We start from the raw sequence: 14,585 nt of genomic DNA on the forward strand, positions 1-14,585 counted from the left end.
AAATTTTTTTTCACTACACCAACGAACGGGTAAGGCTTACTTTGCTATTCGAAAACAATTAGCAAAATTGCATTTTATCCACAAGAGTGCAAAGTAATTTCATACAAATTTTAACTTCATGTCTTAAGCTGGCTGGTAGAATTTACCTATAAACGATGATTTTGAATCATAAATATTGAAGAAATTGATAGATTTGATTTAGTTTGATGTTTTATAGTCGGTATTTTGTTCGTATTGGTGTAGTGAAAAATGTTGTGTTTCACTCGGCGGCAAAGTTTGTTTAACCTTCGTGCCTTGAAACCCTCGCAACGCTCAAGATTCCACTTTATGAACCACTCGCTACGCTCGCGGTTCAATATTGGAATCTTTCGCTTGCTCGGATATAAATATTGGCACGTGCGGTTAAACAACAACTTTGCCCCCTTGACAAATAACAAATTTTTTATGGCAGCCGTCAGAGAAGAATGGTGGAAAATTGCAAAACGTATCTCTCAGGACACAACATTACACGACCACTCTGTCAAAAATTTTTTATGGCAGCCGTCAGAGAAGAATGGTGGAAAATTGCAAAACGTATCTCTCAGGACACAACATTACACGACCACTCTGTCAAAAGTGATACGCAGATGAAGAAGAAAATTTTACCAAATTATTCTAATAAGAAATTAGGGATGTACCGACTAGTCGCCGACTAGTCGGGAAAGCCGACTATCCGGCCATATTTGTAGTCGGCGATTAGTCGGCGACTAGTCGGCGAAAAAGGCCGATTAGTCGGCACATTATAAGTGATAGAAAAACAGTACAAACATAAATTAACAGCTGATATTGTTGTATTATGAACCTATTTGTTATGTTCAGGGAGCGTATTTTTCATGCCGATGACATTAATCTGACGTCACGCTCCGCATAGGGTGATCCCAAATAGTTTTATTGTAAATTATTAATCATTATTAGGGAGCGTACAAGCCAAACCGTTTGTTAAAAATGGAAATTGTATATCAATATTCTCATTGACCTTTGAACCTTTAAAAAATAATGAAAAGCGCCAACAAACGACCAATGTAATTCAAAAATTTTGATAAATTACTCGAAAATTATGTTCTGGCCGACTAGCCGACTAGTCGGCCGACTAATCGGCCACCCAAGCGCCGACTAGTCGGTAGTCGGCCTAGTCGGCCAAATCAATAGTCGGTACATCCCTATAAGAAATATTTACCTACATACTTTACATAATGATGTTTTTTTTTCCGCACTAATAGATTAAGAATAAGAAAAGTTTATTGCCATATATATACATACAGTTACAACAAAATACATGCAATTATTAATAGTACATTACATCAGAGGCCGGGAAAATGAGGATTTCCGGCCAAGTGGGTATATACGGCCGAGCGAGCGTGCGAGCGAGGCCGGATAGGGATACGAGGCCGGGAATCCGTTTTCACGCCGAGGCATGTATAGTGCTTTTCTCAAACATACAATGAAATAAAAAAAAATGCGCTAAAGGACAATATTTTATAAAAAAAAAGTTACTTTGCAGGCCTAGGCCTAAAAAATAATATGAAATCCCTTTACAGTCCTCTCGAGTTGTTGCGCCCAAAAAGCGTTACTTCCCAGCCCATTTTAAGGAACGTGAAGACAATATTTCATTGCATGTTTGAGAAAAGGAATTTTGTTTTAATACGTAATGGTAGTACTTTATGTATCTATGTCGAAAGTTACACGCGCGGAGAAGTAATTTGGAACTCGTGTCGTAAATACTACTCTCCCTTTTGTCGTGTTTTAATTTTATCGTCATTTGTTTCAAATTTAACCTTTACCGAACTTGTATCGTAATGTACAAGGATCGGACAAACGCCCGTCATTTCGAAAATGTAACCCTGTTCCGTACAGCAGAGACTTCCTTATGTTAATAAAAAAATTGTAAGTGTTTTATAAATTTATTGGACCATATAATTTATATCCAGTGACAAATACGGCAACGCAATTGGAATCCGTCGAATAATAAATCTGGATAGGAAGAAATCCATGATCGTATACATTCTTCACTTGCCGGACGTCTTGGAGGCATAATTAATAATTAAAGAAATCGATTTGGTTAAAGAAAATGTGTTTCTAAAGAGACAATGTCAAAGCCTGACAAATACCTATGATCGAAATATTACGTATTTAATCTAAATGGCCAGTAGTAAACAATGTCATCGAAATGAAGTATGAGTATGTATTTATCTGATTTGATGATATCCTATATGAAGTAGGTAAATATTGATAAATTAGTTTTACTCAATAGATAAAAATTCGATATAAAATATTCATAATCGTTTGTTGGTCACAATCATGGTCATCAGAAAGGGTTGGGACCGTCTAAATAGATATTTTGTGTCACAGTGTTATTTAAAAAATCTTATAAAATAAAAAAATGTTAACATCATAAAATAAGGAAGTCTCTACTGTACGGAACAGAGTTACATTTTCGAAATGACGGGCGTTTGTCCGATCCTTGGTAATGTACTATATAGAACGTCATAAAATCAGAGGTTTGACATTTCTAGAAAAAAAGTGCCGCGCATCTGATTTCCATCTGATCAAGTCAGGGGTCACCAACATATTTGTCAATTTGTTCTCAAAATAGTAACTTATTTTTAACCGACTTCAAAAAAGGAGGAGGTTCTCAATTCGACTGAATTTTTTTTTTTTTTTTTTTTTGTATGTATGTTACTCGATATCTCCGAGAATCGTGGACCGATTTTCAAAATTTTTTTTTTGATCGAACGGGTATAACCCCGAGATGGTCCCATTGGCACCAAGTCGGGGTCTGATGATGGGATCTTGGAGAAATCGAGGGAACTCTTCAAATGTTATAGGCACATGTAATGTTTTTAGTGTATTTTTCAAAGGTACACCAGTATTTACGCCTGATGGTAATAATTTTAAGTGGCCGAGCTGATGATGGAAGGTCAACTCCTCAATGGTTAGGAGTTAAAGGATAATTCTTTCACTACTGTACATATATTCAGACTGATACATATAATATCACTAGGAACCACTAAAAATCAACAAATAAATTAACTTTTTAACAAAAAAATAAAACCGCCTTCAAAAAAAGCGTGTTACAAAATACGGAGAAACTAAAAAGCCAAAAATAATAAACCTTCGAATTCAGATTTCTTATCGGATTGCAATAATCTAAACATCCAAATTATAAACAAATCAATTATTTTTGGAGTCGGGGCCAGCCTGCGTATGGTTGGGTCGGGCAAACAGGAAATAGCAAGGCGACGAACAGGTCTGGTGAACAAATGACAATCATTTCCTAATCCATTACTTCCTTATTTTTAGAACGTCATCAAGCCATGGGTCGGCAACATTTCTAAGAAAGTATCGAGTTATAACAGCTGCTGCAGACAGACCGACTAATCCATTATTCAGATACCATCAGTTTGGCAGTTTACTGACGGGCCCCTCGTTATTCTGCCAAGTTTAATGAAACTGTGTTTAGGTTCAGTTTCGGTTGTGTTAAAGATTTATAGTGACTTTAGTGTTTTGTTAAAGTTCGTTTCTTTTGCGGCGTCATCTGATCTTAAGGATTAAAAAAAAACGGAAGATAAAATCGCAAATAGTTATACCAATGTAGGTTTACATTGAGTTTTGAATATTTTAAATTGACCGGGATAGACCGTGACCACTGTTTTGATTTTAGTCGAGCTCCCGATATTTCGACGCAGTGACATACATTTTCTGTTAAACTTTTTTTATCAAGTTATGTATTCTGAACTCATGGTACCGTAATAAATTTATAAAGTACACATTTAAGTGAAAAGGAAAATTCTTCTCTAATTATCAATTCCATTAACCTTTGTAGAGGAAAACTTTTTTTTTTTTTATAAAACATGTACTGTAATAGATTTATTCAATTATAGAGACGCCTACTGCTTTCAGTAATAATATAGAGTTACGCTGTGAAATATTTATTATCTATGCAAAGATACATATAAATTTATATCTATTCGTGCGTAGGTATTACATTTTTTTATTTCTAAATTAAATAAGAATAATTGCAATTTTTAAAGAGTATTGAATTGTCTCCAAACTTTACACAGTTCTAACCTTATCTTCAACAAATTAAAAAGTTTTAAGCGAATCAAGACAATCTAATATAATCCGTCAATTTCAGTAATAAAATGTATTAAATTATACTTCGTTCTGTTTGACTAAGTTTTCTTAACATAATTAGATTATTCTTTTCGGTACAATTCTTGGAAAAATCGAATATTTTTTTGAATCAATAAGAGAGCTGGGGAAAGAACGCTTTTAGAATATTAATGTAACAACTTCGTATTCGTGTTTCTTTCTTCCCATTTCATACTTATTTATTTTTTATTGTCAAAAGTTTTTTTGGTTTGTGGTGCGAACATTACAAATAATGTTAGATAAGATAAGATAAGATAAATCGTTTATTTGCAAGAATACTTATTTCTAGAATACACAGGTGTTATTATGTAGGATGGTGTACAGTATTCAGTCGCACAAAACGACATGCAAAATATTTTACATAAAAATACTATATTATACCTATACTAAATATAGCTATAATTTAAAATTCAATTCCATTTCAACAACATAATTCATAATAAAAGATTCACAACGTAATACATGCTTAATATTTTAATTTTAATTATTCTAATTCTATCAACTATCATATTCTAAATATTCTTTCACGCTGTAAAAACAGTGTTCTAGAAGAAAACTGGTGACTTTCTTCTTATACTCTAGAGCATTTAGTGTCTTAATAGTATCGGGAAGACTATTATAAATAACTATGCACATGTTGTACGCATTCTTCTTATATATATCCAAGTTGCACCGAGGTTGGTATAGAAGGTTTTGGTATTGGGTTCTTTGGCTTGAGAAATACTCCGATCTCATATGGAATAAAGTGGACGGCTTTTTACAAGCAACAGTGCTTTTTTAATATACATGCAAGGCAGTGGTAATATTTTTAATTTCTGAAATAGTGGCCGGCAGGTATCCATTACCCAGGCTTTCATTATTGCACGGACACATTTCTTTTGCAATATAAATGCTCGTTCGAAATCAACAGAATTTCCCCACAGTAATAGTCCATAATTTAGAACTGAAGATACCACGCCGTGATAGGCTGTGACCGCTGCTTCAAAATTTACTGTATTTCTTAATTTTCTTAGCGCAAAGACAAACCTATCTAGTCTACTACACACAGCATTTACATGTACCTTCCAGTTGAGATGCTGGTCAATGAATAAACCTAAAAACTTAATATTTTCACATTTGGATATTGATAAATTATTATAATTGATATTTAATTTAATTGGATCACTATTATATGAGTAGAATTGAATAAAAAATGTCTTTGTCATATTGATATTTAAATTATTTTTACATGTCCAATTGTTAATGTCAACTAAATTATGCATTATTTACGACGGTTTCGTATGTATGCGTTATCACCCGTTAGATGTGCATATTTTTATTTTCTTGTCTGTTCTACTTTTCTTTCCAACTGTGGGAACTTTTTCTACTCAGAATCATGAGCTCTTTCGATTTCGCAGGAAAAAAATATCTTACCAACATTATTTTTTCCACTGAGTTACAATTTTTCATACAACTTGTTTGACTGAAACACAGAGCAAGGCAAACAAATGTATGGATATTTGGGACATTTTTTGCCTCCTTGTAGAATTGAAAGAGCTCTGAATAGAAAAAGTGCAAAAAATTCCAGGAAGAAAAAAAAGTGGAACCGACAAAATAAAAATATGCCCAAATACCTCCAGGAATAGGTTGAGGAAATCGAAACTTTGTTTTTCAATTCAACGAGTATTTCACAAGCTGGTATTTTTTTATACAAAAATAAAATTATTAGAGGTCAACAGTGGTGAGAGAGCAGTGTTAGTGCGTTTTACATTATCCGATGTCCGCTATTATATCGGATGAAGGACCAATAACTTATATATTTAGGCTGCATCTGTGATTTTTTCCTTTGACATCATTTCTACTTCTGATACTGGATCAGGGTACGTAGCCAAATGCACAAAAGCTCACGATAATATCAGTTTCGTAGATATCTATTTCAATCTATCTCTGGCGTATTGGTGCGATAGATCCGGCGTATAGCGTCGACGATTGCCATTCGGGTACGTCGGCAGATAGTAGCCATTTCGTGGTAAATGACAATTTTATATCGTGTTGTAATAAGTTGTAAAAAGTTTTTGTATTGTATTATTTGTAATGTTTATAACGAATAAATGAATTGTGTTGTATAGTATGAACGGAGCAAAGCGCCCGTATATAATAATTCTGGAAGTGCTAGTAACTAAGCAATATACTATGTATGTTATATGTTCGAACAAAAAAGTGAGTATCAAAAAAAGGCTGCTAAGTAGGGTAGTTTGCCACATACGTCACCTTCAAATCAAGGGTGAACAACTGAACAGGCATCTTCTGGGCGAGCTCACTCCATCGTAGGCCACGTCTTTGCCTTTGGCTAGTCTGTGACCAAGACTAAGCCCAATTATAATAATAAAACTCTTACTTCATCAAACGATCGGTCCAAAGGTATATTGGCATCCAATTTTATCCCTGAACGAGTACCTTGGGGACCCTTTGTTACGTGATTTGTTTTACAAAACAGGATCCCTTAGCATTTTAATCACACCCCAGTTACTTACCCAATTAAGGACGTTCATAAACGAAAATTTATTCGACCCAAACAAAATTCCATTTAAATGTACGAAACTAAAAGTTTCGGGCGAATTTAAATTTAAAATATAGGGGACCTTTTGTGGGATAAGACAAATACGGTCGGGTCGCGAAAACCGTGAAACCGCATGGGTTTTTGTTTGTTTAAGCGGTTTACGATGTGCGGTTTTTGTTTTCATTGTTATTCTGGACAATAACTTATATTTAACTATTTATTTACTTACAATTTTAACTACCTACTTAGGGTAAAAATAAAAGTTGTCTAAAATGGCCGGTTTGTTCTCAATGCATATTACAGAAAAGTGTTATCTATTGGTCACTGGCGTGTTTATCACTGTTACTTTTATTTAATGGTGCTCCCACACTGGGTTTTTATATAACAGTTTTCCGCCAAATTTCCCGACGTTTTTTTTTTTTTTTGTAAATTGGTTGTAGGTAAACAAGACAAGTTATGTTACAAATATACAAAACCAAGAGGAAAACATTCCTTAAATTGATAAAATAATATTAAACACAATATTTGTATTTTATATCAAAACTCAAATGTAATAAAAAAAAAAACTGAAGATTTATATAACAATACCTTGTGTTAACGTGTAGAATGAATAACGTTCTTAAAAAAGAAGTACTTATTTATTTTTTATCATACCTCAAAATGTTTACAACCGCTTACCCGTGTCGTGGTTTTGTTATTAAAGGTTCTTACTGTTCACAAAATGTATTAAATATGTATAATGAAAATTGTGGTTACATTAACAATGTACAGTTTTTTGAAAATATAAGTTATATTTACTAGACGGCTTTCTTTGATTGTTTTTGGTTACCAACCAAAGTCTTCTCCAGATTTTACTTCGAAATTTAAATTTTATGTATTTCGTTTATTACTTAGACCCTGGGCGACCGAACTTCGCTCCTAATTCGAAAACTCGAAAATTTGAGTTTCCTGGGACCTAAGTTAGAATGAAATTTCCCTTTTCACTTTCAAAAACCCCCACAGTATAACAAATTTCAGAAATCGTTACAGCGGTTTCCGAGATCGCCGGTATATATAAATAAATAAAAATAAGTACAAAACTTTACTGTGAGTTTTCTTTTCTTATTGCCTGTGTGGTGACGGGTTAAGAATTTCACCATCCCCTTTCTTCCCGTGGGTGTCGTAGAAAGCGACTATAGGATATGGGTTAAATTGTGGTGTAGGCGAGAGGCTGGCAACCTGTCACTGCAATGCCACAGTTTCGTTTTCTTTTAACCCCTTATTTGCCAAGAGTGGCCCTGAAGCTTTAGTAGTTTCATGTGCTCTGCCTACCCCTTTATGGGATACAGGCGTGATTGTATGTATGTATGTATGTATGTATGTATAACGAAAAAAAATATACTTACAAGAATTACTCGTTTCAAGGTACATACAAATATAGTGCGAAAAGGGTTTCCTTCGTATTTTTTCAACAACTTTCGTATTTGTCATGCTAGTTCAGTCAATGTCAGTACATCTTGTACTGAGACTGGCTGAAATAGCATGACACGTTCGTACGTTTCCGTGACAATACGAAGGCAAATCTTTTCGCACTATATCTGTATTACTTATAGATAATTATGATTCATCATTTCTTACGCCGTGGCTTGCGTGGGCGACGGTCGCGCGATGGTCGCGCGACGGCGACGCGACGCATACGAAATCAAACCTTATCGATATGGAAGTAGACGATGCGATGAGAAACGACGGCGACTGTCGCGCGACCGTCGCCCACGCAAGACACGGCATTATAGTGACGGAGTGGCATCAGGGTGGCTAGCCGAATGGCACAAACGCTCACGAAACGCTCACGAAACGAAGCGCTAGTAGATATCTATCTCTATCGCGCTTGCGTATTGGCGCGACAGAGCCAGCGGCGTATCGCTTTAGTTTGGCGTCGGAGAAATGCCATTCGGCTACGGGGCCTGATCGCACAGGATAGAAGCAAATGGCGGAATCTAGTGTCGGAGGCCAAGATCCACTTCGGGTCGCTGAGCCATCGCAGAAAATAAAATATTTCTTATAAAAACAAAACATAAATAGTACCTATAAAAATGTAGGTAATAAATTAAGCGAAAAGTCAGCGCATCAAAAGTATAAACTCAGAGTCTACGTAATTAAGTTATCTCATGAATCTTAACGTCCCAAGTTGAAGAAAGTCGCGTAAAGTAAAATGACATACATTTGACTTCCTCAACTCATCCCAACGAGTTTAGACGAGTTACTTGAGATATGTAAAGTTTTGAGCAATAAGAAGCACATTTTAGTCTCAGTAATCATAAGAAAGTTTATAACTTTTTACTAAAGAAAATTGTTAATGTACAAGTGTGCAACTCTAAGTACAAATATACGAGTAAGGGCTGGGTGCACATTGAACAAAACAACGAGGAAATGATTATTAAATAAATATTCAATATTAGTTTTTTTGTTTTACAAGGGGGAATAGTTGTTTAACCGCACGTGCCAATATTGACACACGAGATAGCCAAAGATTCCAATATTTAATTTAATTTTTCTTGGCAAGTACGTAGTGCAGATTTAAATTCCGCTCTTATAATTCCGCAAATTTAGAGCGTAGCGAGGTTGCGATGGGGTTTTCTATTCAAGTATTTGAATGTATAGTATTTTGGCGACTGGTCCGGCCTAGCACTTAGTGACCCTGCCTGCTAAGACGCGGTCCCGGATTCGAATCCCGAAAATAAGGGCATTTATTTGTGCGATGGGCACAGATATTTGTTCCTGAGTCATGATGGATGATTTCTATGTATATAAGTATTTGTATCAGCACAACAGAAGCCTTCTTGAGCTTACCGTGCTCAGTCAATCTTTTAATAACTAAATATTTATTTAATATTTTTAAATTAAAGGAAAAATGGAAAAATTCACACTTCCGGCAGGACTCGAACCTGCGACCTTTGGCCTTTGGCCTTCCTGCCGGAGGTGTGAATTTTTCCATTTTTCTTTTAATTTAAAAATATGTAATATCGCTCGCAGACGTTTCTGCATGATAAAAAACAAATTTAAATATTTATTTATTTATTAAGTGAATGTGCAACCAGCCTAATGTTGTCTGTAGGCTGTGAAGAAACTGTCTCAGTATCTCAACGTAATTGACATTAACAACTTCAACTTAAGGGTTGAGGTAAATTTGCAAAGTTTCCCGTTTAAGAGAGTTTAACTAAGTATAAGTTTTGCGATTTATTTTTTATGTCAGAGTTACAAAGAATTTTCTCTTAAGGCCGGTACGAAACCCTTTTGGTGTACCAGATGTTTGTAATTTCTTACCTTCTTCTTCTTCCTCCTACCCTTATCCCACGTTATGTGGGGTCGGTACAACATTCAATCATCTTTTCGGTGAAGGAAAACATTGTGACGAAACCGGACCTTACCCTTCGGGTTTGGAAGGTCAGATGGCAGTCGCCTTCGTAAAACTAATGTCTACGCCAAATTTTGAAATTAATTGTCAAAGCAGACTTGGCTCCCTCGAGCCGTGGCGAATATTGGGATAATGCAAGGAGGATGATTATTTCGGAAAGGGGTTGTGTCTTGAGCGCTAAGGGAAGAAATGTCCTACTTTTTTTTAAAGGGATATGAGTGTTTTAACTATAAAACTCCCGTGAGACTCATACATATTTAAAAATATTTTAAGCGGGTTACTCACGTATTAAGTCGATATAGCGTTCGACATGTTTCGGTTCAATTTCGAGAACCTTTCTCAAGAGTAGCGACCCCGCCTTTACATGTCGAGAGCGCGACGTATACTGCGGGCGCTTGCTCGGTGCGCGCGGCTGCTGAGGACAGGCGCAGGGGGGGTCGGCGGCGCGGGCGACGTCACCGTGGCGAGATCGAACATGTCGAACGCTATATCGACTTAATACGTGAGTAACCCGCTTAAAATATTTTTAAATATGGATATGAGTGTTGTCACAATAGTATTGTGTCACTTTTCAGTAAATGAAAAAAAAGGTCATTTATTAGAAGGGCCAAAATTTAGATAGAACAGTTACTTCGTTTGCTATCTGTACTATAACCATAAGGATACACATAAGTACATCGACGGGACACGCCTTGTAAGCAATCTCACGAACTCAACGCTTTCACCCTCAGGCTACGTAGCCAAATGTACAAATTCTCATTGCTTTCGTATCTATCTCTATCGCTCATCCGTATTGGCGCGACAGAGCGCGACTGCGTTTTGATTGGCGTTTAGCCTCAATAATTGTCATTCGGCTAGCCTTGGATGTATTTGTCGAAAGGATCATGTAAAGACCCTCTCACATTGGATAGATATTTGAACCGAAAACCTGCCTGTGAAATTAGACCGTCGTACAGTCAGCAACCAAGCTGTACAGACAAAGTGGCAAAATGTACACACATCTTAATGTACGGGCAATAAAGGGCGGGGACCTATGTGGTGGCGGGTTAAGAATTTCACCACCCCCTTTCTTCCCGTGGGTGTCGTAGAAGGCGACTATGGGATATGGGTTAAATTGTGGTGTAAGCGAGAGGCTGGCAACCTGTCACTGCAATGCCACAGTTTCGTTTTAACCCCTTATTTGCCAAGAGTGGCCCTGAAGCTTTAGTAGTTTCATGTGCTCTGCCTACCCCTTTATGGGATACAGGCGTGATTGAATGTATGTATGTATGTAATAAAGTACTGTATACATATTTTTGACACTTTGGCTGTATTCATAGCTTTGTTGCTGACTGTATGTGACGGGTATTGCTTGTAAAGCATTCCTTGCAATTGCATATTCTCTTTAGAAGCCGGAACTATTTTGAATATGGTTCAAGCATCCCAGGGTGGCTAGCCGAATGGCACAATCGCTCACGAAACGCTCACGAAACGAAGCGCTAGTAGATATCTATCTCTATCGCGCTTGCGTATTGGCGCGACAGAGCCAGCGGCGTATCGCTTTCGTTTGGCGTCGGAGAAATGCCATTCGGCTACGGGGCCAGGTAACGGGGCTTATGCAAAATTATTTAGAGGTGGATTCAGAATTCAGATATAGGGATTTATGCGAAATTATTTCGAGAAAGATTATCTGTGGATGGAAGGAATTTTTAACCCCCGACGCAAAAACGACGGGGTGTTATAAGTTTGACGTGTCTGTCTGTCTGTCTGTAGGTCTGGTAGTCTTGTCTGTCGGTCTGTCTGTCTGTGTGTGTGTCTGTCTGTGGCATCGTAGCTCCCGAACAGATGAACCGATTTAGATTTAGTTTTTTTTTGTTTGAAAGCTGAGTTAGTCGGGAGTGTTCTTAGCCATTTTTCATGAAAATTGGTCCACTATGTCACGGTCGAGGTTTTTTCCAAAATTTTAATTTTTAAAATTGTAATTAATATTGCTTCCTGTTTCATGCATCACTTTTGCACCTTACTTGTTACGAAATAACAAACATGATGATAAACTTTAAGTTTTTAGATACTCAATATAAATTTGTAAACGTTTCTAAACATTTATAACTTGGCACTGGTTGTTTTCAAATTCGACCTATTATGGAATCCTCATAGAATTATAATGCCACTTACATTAAAAAAAATGCATACTTACCTAACATTTGAAAAAATTAAACTTACTAAATATATTTACAGTAACATCCTGTGATATACGATCCGCGATTAGGTACTCTTTTTCTCTTATTTTCTAAATTTACCCTAAGAACTTCAGATCACCCTAAAGCAGGTAGTGGTGAATGAAATTAAAAAAAAAGTAAAATTACCTTGTGCATTGAGCTCCGTCGCAGCCTTCGCAAGTTCCTTCGAAGCAACAGCCGAAGAACAGCTAGGCCTCCACCCCGTAGGAGGCTGTCCACTCGACGACCTCTTGTTAGACCCTCCAGAACAGTACCCCGAGCTGGCAGTGTCACAGCTCACGTTCACAGACTTCCTCGGACTAGCCTCCTTACTCGTACACACATCACCAACTGTCATTACTGCTTCTCCGAACTCTGTCTCTTCCGGGCATTCAGTAAATGTACTGTAGTTTGGACTTATGTCTGATGGACGTCTGTCTGGATGTAAGTAGTGCGAATGATGCGCCGCGTGCGACGTATGCCGCAAATGGACTGAATTCAGAAGTATATTCGATGAAGTCCGCGTCAGCGCCTCTCTTTGTCTTATCGCTTCTCTGAAGATCCTACAGTACATCGATATCATTACTAAACTTGGTATCCAGAAGGAAATACTTGAGGATACCATAGCGTAAATCATGTTAGCTTTAAATATGCACACGTCAGGATTCGCTCTTCTATACTGACGATCTTGCTCCGTCGTGTACCAGCCCATGAATATTGGGACGAAGCTTATCAAAGCTGGCCAGACCCAGACATTAGCAAGCATAAAACATACAGTTCTGTGTGTCATTGTGACTGGGTACTCTAAGGGTCTGACTATAGCGTAATAGCGATCTACTGATATGCAGCATAGATGTAATATGGAAGCGGTTGAGAAGTAAACGTCAAAGGAATTGAACATATCACAGACTAGAGGTCCGAACAGCCAAACACCGGTGAGCTCAGCGCTGGCGTTAAACGTCATCGCACATAAGGCGACGAGCATATCAGCGACAGCCAAGCTGACGACGTAATAGTTGGTGAGGACGCGAAGTTTTCGATGCCGATGGACTGATATGATGACGAGGGCGTTGCCGAAGAGGGCGCCAAGGATGATCGTGGAGAAGATGAGGGCCTTGATGATGAGCAGGAGCGTGAGGTGCCAGTGGTGGTCGGGCGCGGCGGGCGGAGCCAGCGTCGAGTGAAGCTCGTGGAGGAACGCTGGCTCGGTGCCGCGCCCGCGCAGTTCTACCTCGCTGCGAAGAGCGCCATCTGTCGACAAAAGGACGAAATTTAAACTTTGGTCCAGCCTCTATATTTCTAAGAAAACCTCACATTAAATCAACATAGTTAATGTACTATCAGCTGCAAAAGTGCATGGAGAAATTATGAATGAATTCATTGATAAATTCGCCATGTACTTTTGCAGCTGATAGTACCTATAATACACTCTCCAAAAATACTTTTCTTTAATTTTACGTAGAATAGTTGATTGATACACATTGAATCGCCCACGCTAGCCCGAGCTGCCGGTCGCCTTCACTGCGGCCCCGAAACTTGGCCCCGCTCAAACGGTATCACCGTGGCTAGGGGGTCGCGGGGTTGAATAACGGCCGGTAGCGGTAGGGCTAGCAATTACCGGAAGCTCAGTCATCCTCCAAAAGATGACGGCAGACCGCCTCACGAAGAAGAGGCGCGACCCGCTACAGCCCCCACAGCGCCCAGTGCGGAAGGGACCACTCACACCACAGCAGGGGCGTCGAATGAAGATACACCACCACCACATATATCGGAATACTTTCATACTTCAATCATAAACGCCTTGATACAGAAAAGACCTTAGTTAGTTTTTTAAAATTAAATGGCTTCAGTCCATTATTGGGATTATTTCGCCAGTGTTAAGGTTATATGAGCCAATATTAATTAGTGATTTTGGTACGGTAAGTACGACAGTGTACACTGAGTCAGCATTTGTAAATTGATAGCTAGATTTGAGCACGTGGACTACTGGCCGTTGACGACATAAAAGTGGCTAAACGCGTTTCGAGATTAATTATTCGTCAGCTTCTCACTACAACATTAGTTTACTGCATAATATGCTATCGATATTACATTTTAAACAACATTAATGAGCAAAAGAAAAATAAATTATTCAAGACACGAGACAGCTAAGATGGCGTTCAAACCGGAAGTCAGAAAAGACCTTATTTATCTTATAACCTTTTATTATCTGTAGGCATTAATTTTGTTAATTGGAAATGGTCAAAACAAATACTTTATCACC

General features: G+C 37.7%; 1 protein-coding gene across 1 annotated transcript in view; it reads right to left on the reverse strand.

The window, feature by feature from the left end:
• The window catches only part of LOC125242001 (octopamine receptor beta-3R-like), a 32,394-nt gene extending 19,072 nt beyond the window's left edge, over nt 1–13,322 (reverse strand). The window contains exon 1 of the mRNA XM_048150699.1: nt 12,470–13,322. Within this exon, the coding sequence (XP_048006656.1) occupies nt 12,470–13,307 (838 nt within the window). The 5' untranslated portion in view covers nt 13,308–13,322. The remainder of the gene's footprint in view (nt 1–12,469) is intronic.
• Between the last annotated feature and the right edge of the window lie 1,263 nt (nt 13,323–14,585).

Source organism: Leguminivora glycinivorella, unplaced genomic scaffold (genome assembly GCF_023078275.1).
Source record: "Leguminivora glycinivorella isolate SPB_JAAS2020 unplaced genomic scaffold, LegGlyc_1.1 Scaffold1, whole genome shotgun sequence".
Lineage (NCBI taxonomy): Eukaryota > Metazoa > Arthropoda > Insecta > Lepidoptera > Tortricidae > Leguminivora > Leguminivora glycinivorella.